The sequence below is a fragment of the Amphibalanus amphitrite genome, unplaced genomic scaffold, assembly GCF_019059575.1.
Source record: "Amphibalanus amphitrite isolate SeventyFive unplaced genomic scaffold, NRLGWU_Aamphi_draft 000047F_arrow, whole genome shotgun sequence".
Lineage (NCBI taxonomy): Eukaryota > Metazoa > Arthropoda > Thecostraca > Balanomorpha > Balanidae > Amphibalanus > Amphibalanus amphitrite.
The window spans coordinates 1403517-1426550 of record NW_024881543.1 but is presented as its reverse complement, the minus strand read 5'-3'; the positions used below and the strand labels follow the sequence as shown (position 1 = coordinate 1426550).

General features: G+C 48.7%; 3 protein-coding genes across 9 annotated transcripts in view; 2 read left to right on the top strand and 1 right to left on the bottom strand.

Annotated features, from left to right (window-relative positions):
- The first annotated feature begins 197 nt into the window (after positions 1 to 197).
- LOC122377602 (actin-binding Rho-activating protein-like) lies at positions 198 to 5832 on the top strand. The gene is made up of 5 exons (XM_043357821.1): positions 198 to 335; positions 1962 to 2077; positions 2359 to 2482; positions 4854 to 4946; positions 5146 to 5832. Exons 2-5 carry the CDS (start codon positions 1968 to 1970, stop codon positions 5221 to 5223), a joined length of 405 nt encoding a protein of 134 aa, XP_043213756.1. The 5' UTR covers positions 198 to 335; positions 1962 to 1967; the 3' UTR covers positions 5224 to 5832.
- On the bottom strand, positions 2714 to 4493 carry LOC122377601 (5'-deoxynucleotidase HDDC2-like). Of its 6 annotated transcripts, none has more exons than XM_043357816.1 (3): positions 4409 to 4493; positions 3889 to 3976; positions 2714 to 3507 (listed from the first exon to the last, which is right to left on the bottom strand). In XM_043357816.1, exons 2-3 carry the CDS (start codon positions 3955 to 3957, stop codon positions 2947 to 2949), a joined length of 630 nt encoding a protein of 209 aa, XP_043213751.1. In that variant the 5' UTR covers positions 3958 to 3976; positions 4409 to 4493; the 3' UTR covers positions 2714 to 2946. The 6 variants fall into 6 exon arrangements, with proteins under 6 accessions (XP_043213751.1, XP_043213752.1, XP_043213750.1 ...); XM_043357817.1 differs by having other exon boundaries at positions 4389 to 4487; XM_043357815.1 differs by having other exon boundaries at positions 4421 to 4462.
- A 1697-nt stretch (positions 5833 to 7529) lies between the features above and the next one.
- The window catches only part of LOC122377599 (phospholipid-transporting ATPase IF-like), a 36353-nt gene continuing 20848 nt past the window's right edge, over positions 7530 to 23034 (top strand). The window contains exons 1-4 of one of the 2 annotated variants that reach the window (XM_043357812.1): positions 7530 to 7622; positions 11846 to 12618; positions 15434 to 15565; positions 17528 to 17617. In XM_043357812.1, coding sequence (XP_043213747.1) covers positions 12205 to 12618; positions 15434 to 15565; positions 17528 to 17617 — 636 coding nt within the window. In that variant the 5' untranslated portion in view covers positions 7530 to 7622; positions 11846 to 12204. Of the gene's footprint in view, positions 7623 to 11845; positions 12619 to 15433; positions 15566 to 17527; positions 17618 to 21755; positions 21843 to 23034 lie in introns of those variants that run through there. The other variant, XM_043357813.1, reaches the window with a different exon arrangement.

Genomic DNA, 23034 nt, shown 5'->3' with positions numbered 1-23034 from the left:
GGCAAAGGAGATGAGGCTGACAATTTTGTTTCGGGACCCCTGGCACAGAAAAACGACACTCTGGATGCCCACCTGACCACAGACACCAACAGCCCGTATCGTCGGACCCCCTCCCCTCCCCGTGCCCTGCCGTAAGACAGTCGGCGCTGACTCCTCCCCCCTTCCCCCACCCGGCCGGCCCCGTCTAAAAATACCGACCCGGGGCAGGTGGGAGGCTGAATCACAACTCCACTGGAGACGTCCGAGGCGGTGAGAACCTGTGAGAGGAACTGTGAGCGCCGTCGTGAGAGGACAGGTAGCCCCGAGAACAGATCTCACCAGGGAACCACACACAGGTGAGAAAGGAGGACCGGGAGAGGCGAGCCGCGGGGACTCCGAAACAGCTCAAGGGCAGGACGTTTGAGGACAGGAGGCGAATAACTGTCGGCAAGAAAATTTATTTGAAGCGCAGTGTTTAGGGTTCATAAGAAAATCTGCACAAAATATAGAACGCATGTTCTTCGCGATATATTTTTACTGAAGTTGAAATGCATGGCTTGCATACCTAAATGTTTCGCTATATCACAAAACGAGCCAGGGTAAGGAAATATCTAATTATGTTCACTTCAATGTTAAATTGGTACAATAATCGGCGTGCAAAGCCTAGCAAAACGGAACACGCTCTCGTTTTCGTTTTTTTTTTCGACCCTCAAGTGCATCTCAAATGGTACTGGCATGCCAAGTTAAGAATAACCGATTTCGGTGTCAAGTGCTAACTTTAGCGATAGGCATAGGACGTCGTGTATCGGTGACCAGTTTCTAGGAGCGAAAATAACTCGTATCTGGCATTACCATGCAACCAATGTTCCCAATTCGTAGCGGTAAAATTTGAGCCATTTCGTGACAGCTATTATCGGCATAGGCTGGGCGACTACGCAGGTGCGAATGGCACAAAAGCTTGCCAAAATTCTAGTCGGTATTTGGTCGGTAAGAATTCAGAACAATCCATGTAGATTTCTCGCAAGACCTGATTAGATGTGGACAATTTCTGTCACTGCTGTCCTCAATAACCTTGAGGTGCGGTATCCGCTACACGACCAGATCTTTAGCCGAAAAGGTTGCCCGAAACACCTACGCGTGGCCTTGCACTGTTCTGGACGATGACGTACACCTGTTCTAGCAACAAGCAGCCGCGTTCCGGTGATTCCAGCTCGATCCAGGACACGTGCCAAATCTATTTGGAAGCCGCCCATCGATAGACCGACGCCGCCAGCCCGCGGCCGCATCACACAGACCTGTGTGAGATGTTTTCAATCTAGATATAGATCATAACTGTCATAACATTATCGACACAGCTAAACAGGCGTTTTGTACATGCCAAATTTATCGATACCATTGATTTCATTCATTTATTAGCAGCACGCCGCTAAAACCTGTGAATGCCACGGTATGCCACAATAATGAAATTCTGCTGCCAAACTCACGTTTTCGCCAAACCAGCCACTTTTGACATTCATAGGCATCCGAACAGCAAGCAGAATTTAGCCGGTCGACCCACACGAGCATATCGTACAGCTCACTTAATTTCAACGTCAAGAAGTTCAAATATAAATAAAGTTGCGCACCGCGTGCGTTTTCAGATAACGGTATCACTAACATCTGAGCGTCGGCTTCGTAACAACTTGTTCGACTACTTGATATTGCGGTGAAATCGATATAGACATTACTGGATGACTTCCTGTGCGCACATCCCGAGAGCGAACGCAAAGCGGCGACCACCCAAGGGCATTTTATGATCATTCAACTCTCAAACTCACCCTTGAACGCCTCAAATTTCACAGACTATACGCATTATCATCCGCACATCAGCGTGGAATCGTGAAGCTGTGACACTAGTACGGGCAATGTAACTGTAACGCTACCATATGTAAAAGACACCATCACCTCCAGCCCCTTGACCTGACATCGCACTCCTGCCGCAGGTCACCATGCCGGTCTCCATGCAGCAGTTTGAGAAGGAGGTCACTCTCCTGAAGGAGGTGGCCAAGAAGAACCCGGTGGACGTGCAGCCCCTGCCGCCCGTCGTCCACAACGAAAAGTAAGGACCATTCCAATTGCAAGCGACGGGTGGCTGACGTTTTAAATGCTGGTTCATCTGTCCAGCTTTGATGCATATCAACTTCACAATTTACCGGTGGTAAATTGGGTGAATGGAAACCATTCGTCCTGTTTGTTCCAACAATATTCATTTTATGATATCAATCGTAATGCTCGAATGTTAACGAATAGCGATAAAGGCCGATCACCTAAAAAATACCACCATCCTCTTTCGCTTCCATTACCACTTTTCACAACCCTGCCCCATCTTCTCGCCGCCAGGAAGGGTCTGTTTGGTGTGAAGAACGCGCACGCCGAGCTGATCGAGCTCATCAATATGATCTACGAGGAGGGTTTCAAGTACGACGACGGCACCGTGGCCATTCCGTTCGGCATCCTCTTCCAGGTCTGTACTCACTACTCACGGTTCAAAGGCGACAATGAATGCGGAATGGGAAGATAATGTGTGGTAAAGGAGGTAAAGTACGGAAAGGGTTGATAAAATGAACGTGCAACTGGATGAATTATCCTATGTACGTAAAATGCAACTGATCATGAAAGGTCTCATCCATTAAAAATAAAGTATTTTGATAATAAAAGTAAGTAAAATAGGCATGCGAGATAATAAACGCGTAAATTTTGAGCATACGTCAACACGGTATATTATTGCAGCAAAACACACAACACTCAAACACTGTAAGTTAGAACTTAGAGTAAACGAATCCCAAAACGTCTTCTCAGTGAGCAGTCAATAGAAACTGTTAAGTTTATTCTACGTTACCCAAGTTCTCGCCTTTACATGTGTAAAAAGAAAAACTGAGCGGGGCATTCGGTCGCCGCCGCGCCGGTGGCGCCACTAACCGGTCAGTGTCAGTCGGCGTTAGTTCCCGGAGCGGCCGGCGTCTCGGCGGTGGCGCCACCGTCGCCGGTCCGGCGCCGCTCGTCCCGCTGCCGGCGCAGCACCGCCGCCATCCCCTGGCCCTCCTCCGTGCGGAAAACCTCCCGGGTCGAGTCAAAGAACTGCTGCAGGTCGCGGCCCTGCGCCGCCTCGTACTCATCCGCCTGGAGGATCATATCCAACTTATCGAGGTCGTGCACGAAGCGCGCCTCGGCGGTCTGGTTCGACTCGTACTCCACGAACAGCGCCATGATCTCGGAGGCGACCCTGTCGTCCAGCGGCTGCACCATCGTCTCCAGGGCGGCCAGCTCGCGCGCGTGCTTGTCTCCGTCCGAGACGCCGCAGTGCGGGGTGATGTCTCCCGCCAGCGCCTCGGCCAGGTCGTGCACGAGCGCCATTTTGACGGCGCGCGTCTGGTCCACGTGCGCACGCCCGGCGGCCACCATGGCCATGATGGACATGCGGTACATGTGGCCAGCAACTGTCTCTGGTTCGGTGACGTCACAGCGCACCCAGCCGGTCCGCTTCAGATGCTGCAGGGAGCAGGGGAGGAGGAGGGGACCATTTTGGGGCACACCCAGTACACACAAAAATAGTGTTTCTGCATAAGGAAAACAAGCAGTCGTAAGAAATTCATATGCCAAGCACCAAGCTAGAAGGAACATGGAACAAGAATGACCCTGAAGGCTGAAAGGAATGTTATTGTGTTTAAATGCAATGGGTACCTACTACTGAATACTGATTCAAAATGCTAAAAATGAGACAGTACCTAACAAAAATAATACAAAAACAAAAAATAGCAGAATGCTTGTGAGTTGACCATTGGTCTAAGTCACTAGTCACTTCTACACCTCACAATAATGGCATTTATCTATATTCTCTGCAAAATGGGGTTTTCTTTGTAGCATAGGTACCTTAAGTTTTCCAACAATTCTGAAGAAGTCCAATAACTTCCTATGCTCTTCGAGACTGTTTGCTGCCATTTTTGCCTTAATGTTATGCCTGAAACAAGATAAAAGTATTGTTATAAAATATAATAGATCACTGCAGAACTGACCACTGAAAATAAACACAAAGAAAGATTTAAATGACTTTTAAAATTGTATCAATTGAAAGAAGTTGCAATTTGAACAGCTTAGTATCAAGCAGTTTGAATATCCTGTGAAAGAGCGAAAATAAGTATTCATCCTATCCGATGCAATAATAAGCTAGAAAATTTAAATTCAGTACAGTGGCAGTTTGAATCAGGCAAAGTGCATGCTGATTGCCCAGTCATTATTGTGATGTTCATGTTATCGAAATCATGAAATTGAAATGTTCAACTGCTGAAAGAACTTCGAAGATTTGCTTGTAATTGACAATTGTTGCAATATTTCATGGTTAGCTTCGAATTTTTCCAAATGGCATAGATTACGTTCTAGGGTCTTGGCATACCTAGATGATTACAAATGAAATTATTTTCGTTCCACGCAATGGTAATTTGTTCCACGGGCTCCAAGCATTTTCAACGTATGCGTCTAGACTGTCAGTACTGCGCCAATTATGCTAACTGTTTTTTGCTGCCAATATTCATCAAAGATTCCTTCCATATGAAGTATTATTTTACTAAAAAAACTTCACGCCAATGCGCAAGCCGTGGAGTGTTTAGGGAATCCAGAGTCCCGAACTCCCGACAATCACAACTTTTGGTCCGGACTCCGGGTACCGGGTGGATCACAGTATATGCAAAAAGTTGTTGCAAGAATGTCGAGCTAGAGGGTCGAAAGATCTGACAAACTGGGCAAATCTATCTGAAAGAATCTTGGACAAACCGAAAGGCCGCGACACACAATGCACCATGAGAAGCTGCCCATGAGTAACATGTTATTTCTGTTTCCAGTGTTATTCGGTTATCAACAATCGGGTGGTCGGCCTCCTCGGCAAGGCCAGGAAATATGGCTTCGTCTACTTCGAAGGAGAAATGCTGTATCAGGTAGGTAATCAATCAAAAGTAGGTATTGGAATAGCTGTCTTAGATTGATAGCACGACGAGTAGTAAAGGAATCTTGAGCACGACAACGTTTTAGACTAAACAATTTTATCTACAACTCACTCTCAGAGATGATGGCCATGAAGCACGTCTCTCTCACTTCCCCGCCGATGTTTTCTCACGCCGTGCGGACTCTCCTTAGGTCAAGGACGACCACAAGCCCATCATGCTGATGAAGCCAATAGAGGTCATCCGGAAAGAGCTCTCCGGCATCAACTGAACGCCTTCGCTCAGCGCGCGCGCCACACTGATGCACTTGCTTGACTTTGCTCTCGAAAATGAGTGCATTTCTGTCCAGGTTATACCGCTGAGACGTGATAGAGCGTGACTTTGCAGGTGCCATTGCTATCCTGTCACTACAGGTATGAGCTCCAATTCTACGCTGCATATACAACAGTGTGGTGTATTGAGTCACTGGTATAACCATCTTAGCAACAAAATCAAGATATTGCTAAGTATATTAGGTACAGGATATCCCTTTATGGCAGTTGAGGAAAGCCTAAAATTTCGGACTTTGCTAATTTATTTACGTAAGCTCAAATTGTAGATTCTGATAGCCAGTCTTCACGATTCATATGCTGAGTTTGCTTCGTGCTATGCACACACGATGTCTTGAGCTTACAGGCGAAATCTGGCCAGCTGTTGGAACCGTTTATGTTGCTCTATTTCAAGGTAGATGCATCGACGTTATTTATGTCGCAGATGTGATACGACTGAGTATCGTATTTCACATTTTTAGTCGGCCGTCTTGTGCACGTCTATACAGTTTCATTCGCGTTATTCGCTTCATTCTCCCGCATTACAAGGCATAAATACATATTCAACAAGTTCACATGTTTGTATTTGGAACACGAGAGCCGCATTTCTTACACATTTTCTACATAATATCTATAGAGATCCGTACCTACACCAGCCTCTGTTTTAGTTTGCGATAAGTCGATGTAGGTACCTCCTGATGAAAACATCGAATGGGTTGGCCGCGCCGGGCCGAATTTGAGCTGCCGTCGACTGTGTTGGCTCTATGTTCGCCATGCTCGACGCTATCGGCAGCGGCAAACAATGCGTCACTGTAGTGCGCGCGACACCTGGCGGCCCGGTGCCTGCCCCGCCCCGTTATTATCAGCGCTCCGTCAAAAAGTACGGAAATCGAGCGCTGGCTTGGCCTCGGGTCCTCGGCGCCAAGCGGCAGAGATTAACCCTCGCCCGCACATGCCATTTTCCCATCCTAGAACGCACATGGGGGGGGGGGGGTGGTTGCCACCCCCCCCCGCGCCATTTCGTTCCTGTTGGAGATAGAGCTTAGCGGTAAAGACAAAAAAGATTATTTGGGAAGAGACGAATCCAATGATACCCAGTTTTATCTTCTCAGGTCAGTCATTGACCTTCCAGGTCAGGTCAAACTAAAAAATATTGCTGTTTTGGGTCACCGTTGGATATCAAGTGCGCTGCTTATCATATACCGATGACGATGCCGTTTTCTGGTGCCAAGCCAGCTAGAACCTCTTTGTCACACTACCCGACCAGGTTTTTGCTGCTGAGGTCATTTCAGGTCAAGTAAGGTCAAGGTCAATTATATGTGTTTGTATGTCTGTGTGTGTCTGTGTGTATACTGATGTGTGCACCGATTGTTTATGTGTCCATATTACATGAAATCATCATCTGATAAGCTTTTACCAAAAATGCAGTCAAAAAAATTCACAAAAAGTAAATTCCGCTTGCCTAAAACGCAATTATCTTGGATGACCTAGGTTGACCTTGACCTTGACCTTGACATCTGTACATCGTCGAACAGCATGTTCCATGATAGGTGGGAGGTAAGACTAGTAAAAAAGGCCGAAATCAAGGTGTCAAAAGCTCACAAGACCCATAGCCAACGCAAGATGTTGAGAATTGGCCATTTGGGTCATGACATGACCTGAGAAACAAGGTCATATCTCCGAAACCAAAAACCACAGAAACTTGAAATTTTCAGGGGACATCAAGAAAGGATAGAGGAGCAGCTATACGAAAAATCAGCCTTCTAGCTCTAAAAATGTTGAGTGCAGAGCAGAAAGACTACCTGGGGGGGGGGGGTGGCAACCACCCCCCCCCCATGTGCGGGCGAGGGTTAATGTGGGACTATGTTGTATATCCATTATGCATTTGTTATTGCCATGTAATTACAATGCATAAGGCACTTTTTGCTAAAACAGCGAAATCCGTAGGTAAATACACACGGACAGCTTTGTTGAAAGATATTTCCAACAGGGACGCTGAACAATGAGACTATAATAGCGACGGTGGTTTATGGCTGGTCAGATTGGCAGAGCGGTGGTGGTTATAAGTGGCCGGTCAGATAGGTGATTTTTGGCGGGTTAGATTGGAGGTTTTTGGCGGGTCAGATTGGTGGAGCGGTGGCGGGTCAGATTGGCGGCGGCTCGGTCAGATTGGCGACGCCGTCACCTGTCCGTGTCACCCTCATTGATATGACGTCACGGCGTGCGGTGCGATAGGCGCCGCGGGAGGCCGCGACTGACAGTCCCAGTCGACCGGAGCAGCGGCCACGCCAGCAGGAGCGACCGTCGAGCCAGCAGGACCGCCAAGGACCGCGGCCAGACCAGGCAGCCGGGTCACACACAGGTCAGTGGGGGTAGGGTCATGCTCATTGCTCAGGTCAGTCGGATATGCTTCGCGCACATACACATCTAATAAAGATCATGCATGCCACACAGGCCAGTAGTGAGAGCTTTAAAGTTAAACACAGCTTATGGTCAGTGCACAGGTCATTGAAGGCCTCATACACAATGCATGGTGCACAGGTCATGCAATGCACAAGTGCACTTAATCGCACGAAAATCGAACTCTGACTTCTGATAGGTATAATGTTTGCGATTATCGATTGTTGCAACGCTTGTTTTGTTGCCGTGGTTAATTGTAATTTCTCTAAACTTCCACATTCTTTTTAAATGCTTACAAGCACCCGCGCCCAGATGGGGTCTGCCGAGCAATGCGGTCTGATGGGGGGGGGGGGTGCCATTTTGGCCCCCCTCAGATCTCGAGAACCACGCAACATAGCGACAAGCGGTAAACGGTGTTGGATAGCCCCAACGGGGAACTACCTTGTGACCCAATTTCATTGACCTCGGTCAAACCGATGACGTCACAGGTCAGGTCAAAGGTCGAATTTTCACCCTTTACAGGCATTTCAAGAAATGCGTTGTAAAATCGTGTAAAATGCATTTCATTGAAAATCATCGATGGGGAAATGTTCTTCAAACACATATTTTGCTATTTGAGGTCACTGATACCAGGTCAGGTCACAGAGGTCAGGTCACTGGGGGGGGGGGGGGGGGTCACAATATGAAAGTGTCGTGTGATACATGTTTTATGATCCATTTTACATGACAAATGCGATTATGTGGGTCAGACAGACTTTAGGGCCAGCTTAGGTCACGTTTTGGTCAAGGTCAGGTCAAGGTCAGGTCAAGGTCAGGTCAAGGCCAGGTCAAGGCCAGGTCAAGGTCAGGTCAAGGTCAGGTCAAATAAGGTCAAATTTCAAAGTTGATATTTTGCATAAAATGGGTATCAATTCGATGCAACTCGTCACGGGGAGTTCAATGGTGGTCTCCGTTTTGCGCTACGAGGTCTAGAATTGCTAAAAATTGAGTTCAAAAATTTGACGTCATCAATTTTTAACAGTTTTTTCGCTATAACTTGGCCAAAAAAGAGGTATCGATCTAAAATTTGGTATGTATATCGAAGAGCGCAGGGACTATCACATATATTCCGGTTTTTTTCGAAATTTGAATTTTTTTTGGAAGTTTTTTTTTGAGTTTTTCTAAAAAAATCAACTTTTTTGATTTTTGGGGGTCACAATCCCAAAATTTCGAAAATCCGAGATAGCAGTTTTGTAGCACTGTCTTTTCTCTACACAACCACATAAAGAACTTTAAAATTGCTTGTTAACTGTAGAATTGGTGAGCGTTTCAAGATGTCGTGTTTTTTGCTCATTTTTACTCGAACATGACCTCAGTTTGACCTCAATAACTCCTGACCTGAGGTGACCTGTGACTTGAAATTTTGTGTGAAGGTGTCAAATTGATGCCCGGTAAGGTACTCAAACTTTGGCGGCGCTGTGCGCCGCCGTTTTTCGCTATTCAAGAAAAACCACAGGGGGGGGGGGGCCAAAATGGCCCCCCATCAGGGCGCGGGTAAGCGTTCGACACTTGTATAACGAGTATACAAGTGCCGAACGTATGGCTAGAGATAGCTCAAGTATAACAGGTATGGAATTCGCTCGCCCCATGCTTCAAGTTCTAATAAACGTTTGGTTTATAAACGTTTCCTATGGCCTTACAAGTCCGAAATAAATGCTTGACATCAGTTTAGTTAGTTTAGTTAGATGAATAGCAGTAAGCAAGTGCACTTAGAAAACAGATAGAGGTCAAAGAAGCATGCCTATGCTTCTGCAGATCTGTGCTGTTCAAAAAGTTTAACTATGCAACTAAAGGGCAGCAGCTGACCTTAAACTGCACGGAGGCACATGAATCACACTGGGTGACCTTTAATGACCCGACAGTGACAAGCAGGACTGGGCGCTGCGCCTGTGAACACGCCGTTCCTTTTTATCGTTTGTAATTCTATACCGGAGCGCATTTATAGACACTAGACAGCCGTATATCCGAGTCTTGAAAAGCTGTTACCGACCATTAAAAACAGTACCTTAACCCTCGCCGGCCGAGGGGGGGGGGGGGCAGGTGCCGCCCCCCATTGGTTTTTTTCGCGATAGCTCCGAACACGCTAGCGATAGAGAGCTGAAACTTGACATACCTGACCTTTGATTCAAGCCGGATCTTTTGACACAACTGCATTTTTGGGTCAGGTCAGGTCACTGACCTATGACGTCATAAGTGAACCTCTGCACGGTCTTCAGATGTCGCAACTTCGCAACGCCCTCACTGCCAGAGGAGATGTCACAGGGAAATGAAACTTGCAGGATCTAGTATCCATTATAAGTCTCACAACTTGTATAGCTCGGATTTTTCCTAAAGGTCATATGAGGTCAGGTCATTTTCGTGACCTCACCATTATAAGTCAATGGTGAAAAATTAAAACTGCTATTCTGGCGCCGGGAACGATCTCCAACTATCTCAAGCACACAGAATCGTGATTTGATGCACTCCTTGCAAGGTTAGATGCGTCACTTTTGCAATGTTGACCTTGCGTGACATCAAGGTCATATTAGTTTTTCGTCAATAACTCCCGATCGAATTGAGCTAGCGACTAGCGAGTCGGGAAAGCCACCAATGGACTCAGGAAGACCTGCCGAATCGAATGATATGCGACATGACCTCTTTCGACCAACTTCGTGACCTGGGGGTGCTGACCTGACCTTGACCTGAGGTCAACACCCTAAGTTGATCTGACCCAGACAAAAAGCATATCATTCGACGCGCCTGATCGAGGCGAACACGATGCTGCAAAATCGCGGCTCTGCGGACGTTTTTTGCGAAGTTATTCACCAAAAACTGAACCGTACCTTAGGGCACTTAACCTGACCTCAGAAGTCACCGGTTGACCTAGAACCTTAAAATCGGGTACCAATATCTGCGTCTCGTAACGGCGCACACGCTCGTTTTTTCCGTGCCGCGCTAGCTCCACCAGGGGCGAAACGGCGAGGGGGGGTCGTACCCGCCCCCCCCCCCGCTCGGCCGGCGCGTATGTAGAAAACCAATAGGTCCGGCGATGGTTAATTAAAAGCATTACGAACGGGAGTCTTTCATTCCCATCCAGTTTATATCTTTCCGTTTCGTGCTGACAAATTTGTGGCTTAGCCCTCGCACTTTTAGGGGGTGGGGGTCAGATGAACCCCCTCGTTTTTTTTTTTTGAAACTTCAAAACGCTCGAGCTGATCAATTTTACATCTACAATGACAATTTCATGACCCTGCCCCAAATAACCTTTGACCTGTGAACTATTTCTCGAGACCATGCTTGGCCGGAATCGCGATTCTGCGTATGTCACCTCACGTTTCCAGTCCTTTTGTGATTGTAAACGCTCAAACATGTGAAATGATGCTATAGTCCCATGCATTATGGTGGGTGGTAAGGTCATGTGAAGGTCAGGTCAATGTCATTGACGTTTGATGACCTTGGTTCACTTTTTCGAGTTTGACATGCTTGTTGGGTAGTTTTTGCAGCTGATTTTGAATTGAGCATTCATTTGAACACTTAAGAAGTAGTTTTAGTGCCTTCTTAACATGTTACGACGCCGTTACTTTTGGTTGACACTTACTTTGGATATTGGATAGCCGGCAGGACACCTACGAATTGACCTGACCTGACCTGACCCGACCTGGCCTTAATGCATGAATAGATCATCTGCGATCAAGATTAACATGAAAAATTAGTGATCAGCACCCCGAAAAAACCATAACAGCTTCACTTTACGAAGTTCTAGCAGATCCCCATTTTCCGACTTCTGGGTCATTGGCCTGACCTGGAAGGTCAACCGATGACCTAGGACCTTAAACTTGGGTATCATCGGCTTCCTCTTGTTACCGGCAGCATGCTCGTTTTTTTTCTGCAAAGCTCAAGCTCGATCAGGGGCCGAACGGCAGGGGGTCCAACCGACCCCCCCCCCCCCTACACATTAGACGCTGGAAAAAACAGGCGCAGGCACACAGGCGAGAGTTCCTATTGCTGACCTGTTTATCACATACCGCTGTTGTGCACAAAGCAGATAAAAAGATGCAGGACAAAAGAATTAAAGTTGGTGAGATTCGCAAGCCTAGCACACGAGACTCGCAGACCGGCAACCCATCTCGTCTATCCCACTCACAATTTCCTCGTTTGCCCTTACAGGTCATTGGGGTCTGTCAGCCACCGACGGCAGGTCACCGGAGTGTCAGCCCCGACGGCAGGTCACCGTGGTCTGTCAGCCCCGACGGCAGGTTTCCGTGACGTCACAAGCGCGGCGGCTCGACGCGGCGCCAGGTTGAGAGCCCGCCCACCGCTCCGACCGGCCTGCACCTCGTGCCGGCCGTCCAGTGTGGTGCCAGGGCCGCGCGCGGGACGGCCGCGGCCGCGCTCCCCGGCCCCCGGCGGCCATGTGCTGACCTGTCACTGCGTGACGGCTGTGTCGGACGCCGCTGACGGGTGTGACGGACGCCGCTGACGGGTGTGACGGACGCCGCTGACGGGTGCCTGTGAGTCTCGGTGAGATGGCTCCGGTGTTCAGCCACGATAACCCCGCCTACTCGCCGGACGAGGAGGCTGTGAGGCTGCAGAGTGTGCAGCGGCTCGGCTCCTGGCCCACCGAGCCGCAGGAGCTGCAGCAGCTCCGCAATGCGCTCGCTGCCGGCCCCGCTCCGGGCTCCGCTCCGGGCCCCGCTCCGGGGGTGGTCCGGGGGTACCTGCCCGGACCGACCCAGCCGCCGATGCCGACGGGACCGCCGCACAACGCCCCGCCGGAGACGACGCCGCCTGTGACGCAGGAGACGCGGTTCGGTGCCACGAACGGAGTGTCGGAGGCCATCCCGCGGCCCAGCCGGGCACTGCCCGATATGGACCTGGCCAACGGCCTCAACAAAGTCCGGGACAAGGCCATCGGCTTCGTGCGACAGGGCTCCAGCAAGGTGGGTGCATGGGAGAGCGTGACAAATCACGTTATACTGCAATGCAATCTTCGTTGTTTTGTAGACGTGCCGCTTCATTTAACGAGCTTCATAGTTCATACAGGTTAATTTTCAGTAACTTTTCCTCCTTTTCGTCAGGAGCAAATAGCGAGCCCCGATGAGACTCGAACCGGACTCTCCAAAATCTTCTCTAAACGATTTACCTGGGTAGGCAGGATAGAAATTACTGAACTAAAAACTACAACCATTTCCAGCATTCCTTGCCACAACTTTACCCTTGACCTGCACGTTTTAGTATTGCAGTGCTGAGTGCGGGCTTACTCGTTGTAGTTCTCGCGCTCTTGATCTCTGGTGCGTTCACTCCGTCTGGGTGATGACATTGAATGTGGGCGCCAGTAAACATAAGGCGCCGCCGGGTGCACGGTGCAGAGTCTGCTCCCCATGCTGTCGGCTCAGTGCCCGTCAGACTGTGTTCGTGTGTGCGCCTCTGCCAGTGCGGCGGCCATGTAGTGGTGCACGCGACGCTACTGAGAAAATGGAATCAGAGGTAAGCGTCCACTCTTTATAACGATGATCTGACACGAGGGAATAGCTAACTTTTTGTTGATAGGTACTGACGGTCAAATCAACATGCATTATTTTATGAAATTGTCCACAACTGCTCATGAACTCAAGCATTGGAAACTTAAAGAGAAAAGACGCGGTAACAAAGTCCCTAAATCGTCATAGCCGTTTAATATGTGATATCGCTGGACCGTCAGAAAATAAAACAAAACAACAAAAACAACATGTTGTTGTTGTTGTTGCCATCATGTCATACCAAATCACAAAGCCTAGAGCACAAGGGCGGTAAGTTAGCATGGCCTGGTCAGCTGTGCAGGTATGTCCGGAGGTGCCCTTCTGTAATTGACGGGGCTGTGCGGGCTCGTCGCCAACTGCCGAGCGAATTCCCATTGGCAAAGGGTGTTCAAACACTGCGTAAACAGACAATCGGTGATCGATTCTTCCGGTGTTTGTTCGGCGTTAAAGGGACCCTCCCACCTTAACATTAGATTTGAGTTGAGATAGCCAAAATGGGGTCCCTGGCTCACAATTACCGGTTTCGGCACTCACAACATTTATTTCAAAATTGCAGCATTTTGATTCAGAGGGGCTAATGTATAGGAATACCCCTCTGAATGTGTGACGTCAGCGCAGATATCTAACGATTTTTAAATGTTTGACTAAAACGTTTTGTAGCACGCGGTGGTATATGCTGCTTTGCGCGCAACAAATGCCGCACTTTCAAATAAAGTCGCTAGGAACAGCGGAGATCCCAAAAAGTAAACAAAAGTAAAAGTCTAATATCTTGAAAACCGGTGAATATTTTTCGATGAAATTTGGTAGAAATTCGTTTTTGCTCTTTCTGAACCGTGCGACATCACTTTCATGCCAATTCATTAACTTTTTTGAAGGTGGGAGGGTCCCTTTAATGCACATACGTTCGATCAAGGGGAATCGTTTATTGTTTTTGGCACTACAAGTCATCAAGGCACTTCTTAATAGGTCTTACACAGTTATTTACAAAATATCGGGTCTTACACAGTTATTTACAAAATATCTATTTTCATCTTCCGTAACATTTTCAACAACAAACACCTATCTCCACATGAGCTTCATCGATACAGTCTACTCTGCGCTTTTATCAGATCAAAATACTGACTAGTCCCTACTTGACTCTAGATCTTAGTTAGGGTTTGGCGGCGACTGTTTCTGCGGCATGGTAACCCTTCATGCTCTTTTCGAGCATCCACTTCAAATGGTGTGAGCTATGCGTCACTTCGGTCGAACAAATCACACCTAGAGATAAGACCTCTATGGGACGAATCACGCTCAGATTTATGTGTAGATGAGCAATGTCCAAAGTTCAGATGTACAGCAAAGCTACTGCGTAGCTTTGCTGATATGATATCTCACTCTGCTGCGCATTTGGTCTGAAGACGGACGAATGTCGAAACATATAATCCCATGGGATTATATGTTTCGACACCATCCACAAGGGAATGGATGCTGCAGCATCCATTCCCTTGTGGATGGGGAGATCACACAAGGTATACAGTGGAAAAACAGCTCATTGCGGTGACCAGATACAACGTATGAAACGTTGTTCATTGTGCACAATTATGCATTATACCTACATGCATCCTTATGATAGACAATTGTATATAAAAGTTCATAGAAGTGTTCCTATTCATGTAGCAATGTATGATGCAATGCGTATCAGTTTTCGTATCACAACACAGTGCGGATAGGACTAAACTCGAAATGTGCAGGATATTCTGCACGAGAAGGAAGGCTCATAGCTCTGTACAACGAAATATCCCCTTTGCGTGCGATCGTGTTCCGACAATCCAATCAGTTTAACAACCGGATTCAATTGACGTCGCTGGGATGGTAAAAAAACGCCAGCCACTGTTTGCGATGTCAGGGCGACCCTTTCATTATCAGCGCCTCTGAGGATAGCGATAACGTCAATCGCTGTAGTGCGGAATCTGGAAATGCCTACTTGAACGCGAGAGTATTGCGTGAACTGAAACTGTATGCCATGTAAACATTGAAAGGTCTGAGGTCATGAGATAAGGCGCTGAAAAGCTATTTCAAGAATAAGTGTTACACATTTCCGACCTTCTTATTGCCGGATACGTTCAATTATTTGAAAGAAATGTTTCATTTCACACACTTGTGTTTTGTTAAGTTCGAAATAACTTCTCCAAATTGAGATCATGCTGTTTGTTTACGTCTGTTTTTGCTAACCGCAATAATTGTTTTCTTTCAGCGGTTCTACCGGCCAGTTATCATTGGCACTCGGAAGGTCAAGGTCGGAGGTCATGACCTGCCCGGAGAGGTCACTGACCCCGAGGCCAAGCCGAAGCCCGCCTTCCCTGACAACCGTATCAGCACTTCCAAGGTCAGGTGGGGGGTCACTCAGGTCACCTCCGCTGCGCCACGTGAAATGCCGGTGATTGACTCGCACAATCTGAGTTCACGGTGGCGCGATGGCCACATGTGAACGGTGACCATTGATGGAGGCCGTTAATTCACTTACGTGGTTGGCATTTGGCAACAGCCACTCAATTCTCATCGTCTTCATCAGAGTATTGGGAGAAATGCTAAGGCCGAAAAATTCGCATATTGTGTCACAATAATTAATCCGAAAAATGCCTCGATTCACTTACAATGCAATGAGGTATAAATACAACACGTACGGGATCTTCAAACTAACCAAAACTCAAAAGTGTTTATACCAGATAGATAGTGAGGTCAAGCCATGTAATGCAGATCCGTAACCAGACACTGTCGCTGACATAATTTCATGCCAAGTTTTATACCAACCGGTTCTAAAAAATGTCTTTTTCCATTCAATTTTAAAGCCTAAACCACCAAGGTTGACCGGATGATAAAGCCACAATCAGCATGTGGGGTGATTTCAAACTATCGATTATCGAGTTCTGTATCGTCCAAGCGGTGTCCATGGCTGACAGCAAAGACCGTTTGTAACCAGCCGGCCGCCCGGTTCTATTGGCCCTATCAAACTGTGGACGAGTGCCGATGAATTCATTGGCGCCACTTGAGAGCCATTGGTGGGCAGTGACGTCACGGCACGTCGTGGGTGTGTCCCGAGGTCACACTGAGTGTGTCCAGTCGTCACAGTGTGTGTGTCCGGAGGTCATCGTGGGTCAAACGTGGAAGATGTGCCAGACTTTCCTGTGTTTCACCGACACACTGACCGAGTATCAGCAAATGTGTTCAATTTGTTATTGGTGCCGTATGATTATTTGTTGTTGCAAATACTTTGCCGTAACCTTTGTCACTGAACTGGAGCCGTAACCTTTTGTAATATTCTGTCTATCATGCCAAAAATCACGATAGGTACCTCTTCTGTCAGATATATATGCTCGGGGACAAGGTGTCTCTATAGGAACACATGCCCGTCCCATAGTCCCATACTATTCTTTGGGTCTAAATTACATGGACATACGTCCGGGCGAAATTGAACGGAGGCAATACCGGAGCCGGGAGCTGCCCGCATGCTGGATTCCCTGCGTTCGCGGAATCACGGAACGCAGGGAATCCAGGGAATCAGACGGCCCGGCCTCCCGGGAAGCTGTCTGAGGTTGACACAGTGATAAGGGCCGGGCGGGACCCAGCTATCACCCCGGCTCAGTTCCTCTGCAGATTGCCCGCGCCGACACTGACTGACACTGGCCTCGCAGGACCGGCCAAAAAGGTCTGCTCGGTGACCTTGGTTCTTGGTTTGTGTGAGGCTGCTTAGTGCTTACTCCTAAACAAAGGATCAAGTGGCCAGTTTCCGACACAGAGTTCCGTTCTTTTGTCAACTGATATGCTGTGATGTTGTAAGACATGATACCTACTATCTGCTAAGATATGATATATGCTATCTATCTTAGTAGGGTTCTATTTAGGCTTTGCTAATGCCTAAAGTCAATACCGCCTTTGAAGCAGTTGCGTATCTTAGGTATGTGTCAAGGGTAGGGCGCTGCTTGGAGCACATCAGATTTTCACGCATCCTACTTCAAGAATTAGTTCAATGTTTCGCAAACCAGCAAAAGTAATTTTTATTTGTTCCATGTTTAATGTACGTACTAAGTGCTAAGGCGCACGCCGAACTGGGTTCCCTTATAACATATAAGACGGAACTGTTTTTCCCTGTGTCATCTTTTTCTGTAGGGGTGTGCAATATGCATAAGCAATGTGCAATGCATGCATAGTTTGTACGTTCTGAGCGTTTGCCAGCTCACCACTTCTGCAGCTGCGTGAGACGGGCACCGCAACTTATGACACGAAACACTTGCCCGTGGCCGTCTTGACGTGGGCTCCCTTCTCAACTAGCTCTGTGCGCTGATTTCAGTACAAACTGTGGAGTTTCGTTCCCGTCAACTTGTTTGAACAGTTTCGTCGATTGATCAACTTCTACTACGCGCTCAATATTGCTATCACGGTGAGACGTGTACCACCGTGGTCCTATTGGTCTTTGTCCTCTGATGATCGTCTTTGGTCCGTCTGTGGTCCTTGGTACGTCAGTTGGTCTATGTCACCGGTCTTTGGTCCGTCTGTACCGTCATGACTCGTTTACACCGGCCAGTAGGTGCAGGCATATATTATGTCATTCATATTCATTGTCCTTGGCATGTGATCGAAATTCGTCCGTGGCCTAAAGCCCTGGGTTTGCGTGTTCAGATACCTACATTTCTGTGAGTTTTCGTCTGTACTAATGGTCCATGATCTGATCCGTCTATTCGTGATCTTTACTGAACTATTATGGACAACATTACGCTTTGTGCTGTCAAAAAAGCCTCATGTGATCGTTTCAGCAGTTTTTATTTGGTTTCGTCCAATGCTTGCTCGTCTTTGTAGATGATGTGAATGTCAAGCTTTATTTTTGTTTCCAACAATTAGTCTTGTTTCGTGCCGAACGAGCCTAGGTAATGTCTGGTCTGTGTCTGTGTCGGGTAAGTGAACGGCTTCACCTTCTGAATGGTCTGAGATATTATCGTCTGAGCTTTCATTTTCGCCCTTGTTGTCCCGACTGTTCAGCGTTCTTAGTCATGGAACGCCAGGACACTGCTCCATCACCTTTGCACGCCTTTAGCGAGGCTCAGACATCTTTAACCTCTCACCTGTGAGCGACTTCATCTGTCCAACATTTTCCCAAACTGCCTCCGACAGTTGGAAAGTCGGACTCATAACTGGACTGTTCACTGGTAAATCTGTAATCGGTCAACCTTTCAGCGGTCTATCAGACACAGGCGCCCCAGGTCATCCAAACTTCGACGCACTACCGGCTTCCAAATGAATGCACGATGCACTGTGAGCGCCAGAACCTATTTTTGGCGATATAACATTCGATGGAGCGCCCATGCATTCCACTGGGCCGTAGCTGCATAAATATCAACGTTTTATTTCCCTGATCTGTGCTCTACAACAAATGGATCACTTCTGGCGTTTTTCCTGCATCCTGCATCCTGTATTCGTGGAAAACAGGAAAGGCATATAAACGATTATGTAATATGTGTAATTGCAGAGGGAAATTGCCTCTATGCACGATCGTTTACTCAATGTTAATATATTCGTCAAGAGCAAATGCGAGACATTACAGGGCCTATTTTAACATGTTAACTGGGGTGGCAAAACCCACCCCAGTGGTGCGGTTTTCCACCCCAGTCGTCTTACTTTGCCACCCCAGTGAAAAACAGCCCAAAAGTCCGCCCACATATATTGGCTGCCGACAATCACGGATGCGACACATTCTTGGGGCGCAACTCAGCTTGACAGGGGGAAAAGGGCTCACTGAGGCGCCACCACCACCAATGGGGGTGCCCTCTCACTACTGGGGGTGCCCTGCCGCAAGCGCAACTGTGGCGCCCTACTTCGATTGGGACACACTACCGGCAATGGGGCGCCCTACCAGCACTTGGGCGCCTACCACGACTGAAGTGTCCTATCAACATTGGGGCGCCCAGACACGATTGGGGCGCCAACCACCTTTGGGCGCCCTATCAGAAATGGGACGCCGTACCACTACTGCGGCGTCGTAACACTACTGTGACGTTCCGCTGGTGCTGGGGCGCCCTAAGTTTCTGGTGCACCCTACCGCCACGAGGCGCCCTACCACCACTGGGGCGCCCACCACTACTTGGGCGCCCTACCACTACTCCGGCGCCCTGCTACAACCGGGGCGCCCTACCATCACTGGGCGCCCTGACACAGCTGGGGCGCCCTATCACAACGGGTGCACCTTACCACAACTGAGGTGCCGTACCACTACTGGGGCGCATTTACTCTAGCAGTAAGTCAAGTAACTAACTCGCCCTTACTGCCACTACTGGGGCGCTATGCCACAACTGAGACGCCTTACAACCAGTGGATCGCCCACCGCTGTTTGGGCTCAATGCCGCTACTGGGGCTTCATTACACTACTGAGGGGTGCCCCGTCACGCCTGGGGCGCCCTACCGAGACTGGAGCGCCCTGTCACTACTGGGGCGCCCCTCAGGGACGCCATACCGCTACTGGATTGTCCTACTATTCAGGCGCCTTACCACAACTGAGAAGATATCTCGGTTGAGGTATCAATGGCGCATCGATGACAAATAGCAATATACAAATTACAACACTGGTCAGTGGTCACCAATGCATCTTTCTTGGCATTACAGAGCCATAAGCTCTTCAAAATCTGGAGAGCGTCTCGAGGCAGTGGCGTGGCGAGATATTGGCCGCAAAATTGAATTGTGATGTGGCTTTGAGACTGGCCGCGTGATCAACAGCGGATTTTCAAACGCACGTGCACGCATTGCTTCTGACGAGGGTATTTCCAAGAGAAAAATCTGGCGGGCGGCGGTTTAATCCTCGCCCGTATTGGTGTTTTTCCAGCCGCGGACGTATAGGGGAAGGGGGGGGGGCCGTTAGACCCCCCACCTTGCCGTTTTGCCCCTGATTGAGCTAGAGCTTCGCGGAAAAAACGAGCGTGTTGCCCGTGACGAGAGAAAGCCGATGATATCCAATTTTAAGGTCCTAGGTCATCGGTTGACCTTCCAGGTCAGATCAATGACCCAAAAGTCGAGAAAATCGGGACCTGTTAGAACGTCGTAAAGGGTGGCTCCTATGGGGTTTTTCGGGGTGCTGATGACGAATATCATGTTAGTTATGATCATAGATGATTCTTCATGCATTTAGGCCAGGTCGGGTCAGGTCAGGTCAGGTCAACCGGTAAGGGTTTTGCCGGGTATTCGTAGTAAGTGGCAACCGCCTCTGACAGCTTCGTAACATGTAGTGAAGGCACCAAAACTACATCGTTAATGTTCAAATGATTGCTAAATTCGAATTCAGCTCCAAAAACTAGCCTAGAAACAAGTAAAACTCCAAAAAGTGAACTGAGGACATCAAAGATCAATGACCTGACCTGACCTTCCAGTGACCTTGACACCCTGCACCCTAATGCTGGCATGGGAGCAACATCATATCACATGCTTGAACGCTTGAAACCACGAAAAGACTGCAAACGCGCGCCTAATGCGAGCCGACACGCCGAATCGCGATTCCGACCAAACATGGTCTTGAAAAGTAGGTCACTGGTCAAAGGTCATTAGGGTCAGGGTCATACAATTTTCAGGGTAGGTGTAAAATTGATTATCGTGAGGGTACCAAAAGTTTCGTCGCGATCGGTCGCTTTTTACGCGAGTTATTCGCGAAAAACCGAGAGGGGTCCGTTTGACCCCCCTCCCCTATCCTGGCGACCGGTTAAGTGACCTCGAGTGACGCCGCTGCCTTGGGATGGGAAGGTGTTTTGTTTATCATGGACGGATCGGGGGGGGGGGATTTTAGGGCCATCGGCATAAGCAGTAAAAGTTCTCTGACGAAAGGGGGTTGCACCATGCACAGCCGACTTTTGGCTGAATTCTTTCCATGCAGCGCCCGAAAGGGCTATGTTAGAAAAAAAAACTATGCCAATAAACGCCTCCAGACACTTTCCCGAAACATTAGCCCTTACGTACTACCGTCACAAATAAAAGATTCTGAGACTCGATTGTGTCGCCCCCCCCCCATCGAAATGCTGCGCACATCAGCATTTCGGTGGGGGGGGGGGGCCACACAAGAGACAGGGGCGCCACCACTGCCTGGCCACCCCAGTCAAATTGTCTTAAAATAGGCCCTGAGACATTAGGTCTGGTAGGTACTGAGAAGTGAGTACCTACCTATAGTCTGAGCTGGTGCTTAGAACAGTCAGTACTACTGACTGAACCAGATCAGTCGTGCAAAGACGCAAAACTCAGCTGAGCGGGCCTCTAACGGTGACGTCATTACGGGAGTGTCCCGCGTGGGTACAGGTTTCTCCTGGACGCCGCAGCACGAGTTCCGCAGCGCACGGTGGTGCTATTTTTACCCATAAGCGTCATATTTCTTCATCAAGGCCATGGTGGAAACCACTAGCTAAAATGCAAAACGTGCTGGGTGGTAAACGGCAAGCGACGAATACGTACGTATGTTTGCGTCCATGCAGATAACGCAGATTGTGCAAAATGCAATGTAGCCGGTGTGAACTGACTCAAGGTTGACTATTTGCGTGCTATGTTTGCAGTACTCGATAGTGACGTTTCTACCGAAGAATCTGTTCGAGCAATTTCGCCGTGTGGCCAATTTGTATTTCTTTTGCATCGCCATGGTTCAGGTATTTAAACTGAGTGTGTTCTCTCGACTAACACTGCATGCGAGTGACTAGCTGTGAACGGTATAGCTGTAGACGGTATACGGCTGCTCGGCTGTCGCTGCTCGCCAGATCGCCGCGGAGGTGCAGCCAGCTCTGCGCGTTCACAGTGCACGAGCCGCCAGCATGTGGCCTTCACACTAACAGCGAGGCCGCCGCTCACCCCTCCCCAGCACACCCACGATCGGAGTGACTCCCTCGCCCCTCCCCAGCACGCCCACGGGTGCGGGGAGCCCTGGCCCCCTCCCCAGCACACCACGCTCAGCGGGAGGGCTCCCACTGCTGCGGGACTGGCTTCAGCTCGTGACTGAAGGAGTGGTGGGGGTCGGGCTCGCGCTAGTGGCTGCTGGATGCTTGCGAATGGGTAAAGATGGGCCTGCACTAATCTTGGGTATACACGCTGTTATACATATTTATGCTGTATACACGCTCCACGCTGTTAGTGTGTACACAGCAAGCACGATCAGGGGAAAAGCATGCTATTATTTATTAAATCTTATTTTTGGTAATTGCTTAATTCCATCCATTGCTTTCCATTCGTAACCATTTCGTAATGAGAACTTATTTTCAAAGAACATCTTACGCATCTTACGCATAAAGCCGTGAACTGACTTCTACATCAGATCGAACCAGCATGACCGCTCAGATCTGACTGAAATCGGAGATCAGACTTAACAGACTATGAGTTGGGCAAAGACCAATACGCTGAATTACCACGGTCTGACCGGCCGCTGCAGCTCTAAGCCATATGCTGCACTGGCTCAGAGTGCCGTCATTGACCCACGGGGTTTGGAAGTGGGCGGAGTTGTGCATACAACGCATTGTTAACAACGCAATATCTGGCCTATCGCTGCAAGGTAGAATGCTGATATTTTCCTGAACTTTGACCATGACTAGAGGCAGGTACCGGAAAACACGTTTTGCACCACCGCTTACACCGTCCCCGCAACCGGATCCACTCTGCTATCAGCAATACGCGCAAAGCCGCGTAAACAGCGCTTACTCCCACTCCAGTCGGCGTACTGCGACGGTCAACCTCCCTGAGTCATTGTGCGCTAACCCTCACCCCCTGCGGCTGCTGGATAAACTCAGTCACGCCCGGTCACGAACGTGACGTCACGATCGGTCACGTCACGTTCTGACCCACCAAGCTCCA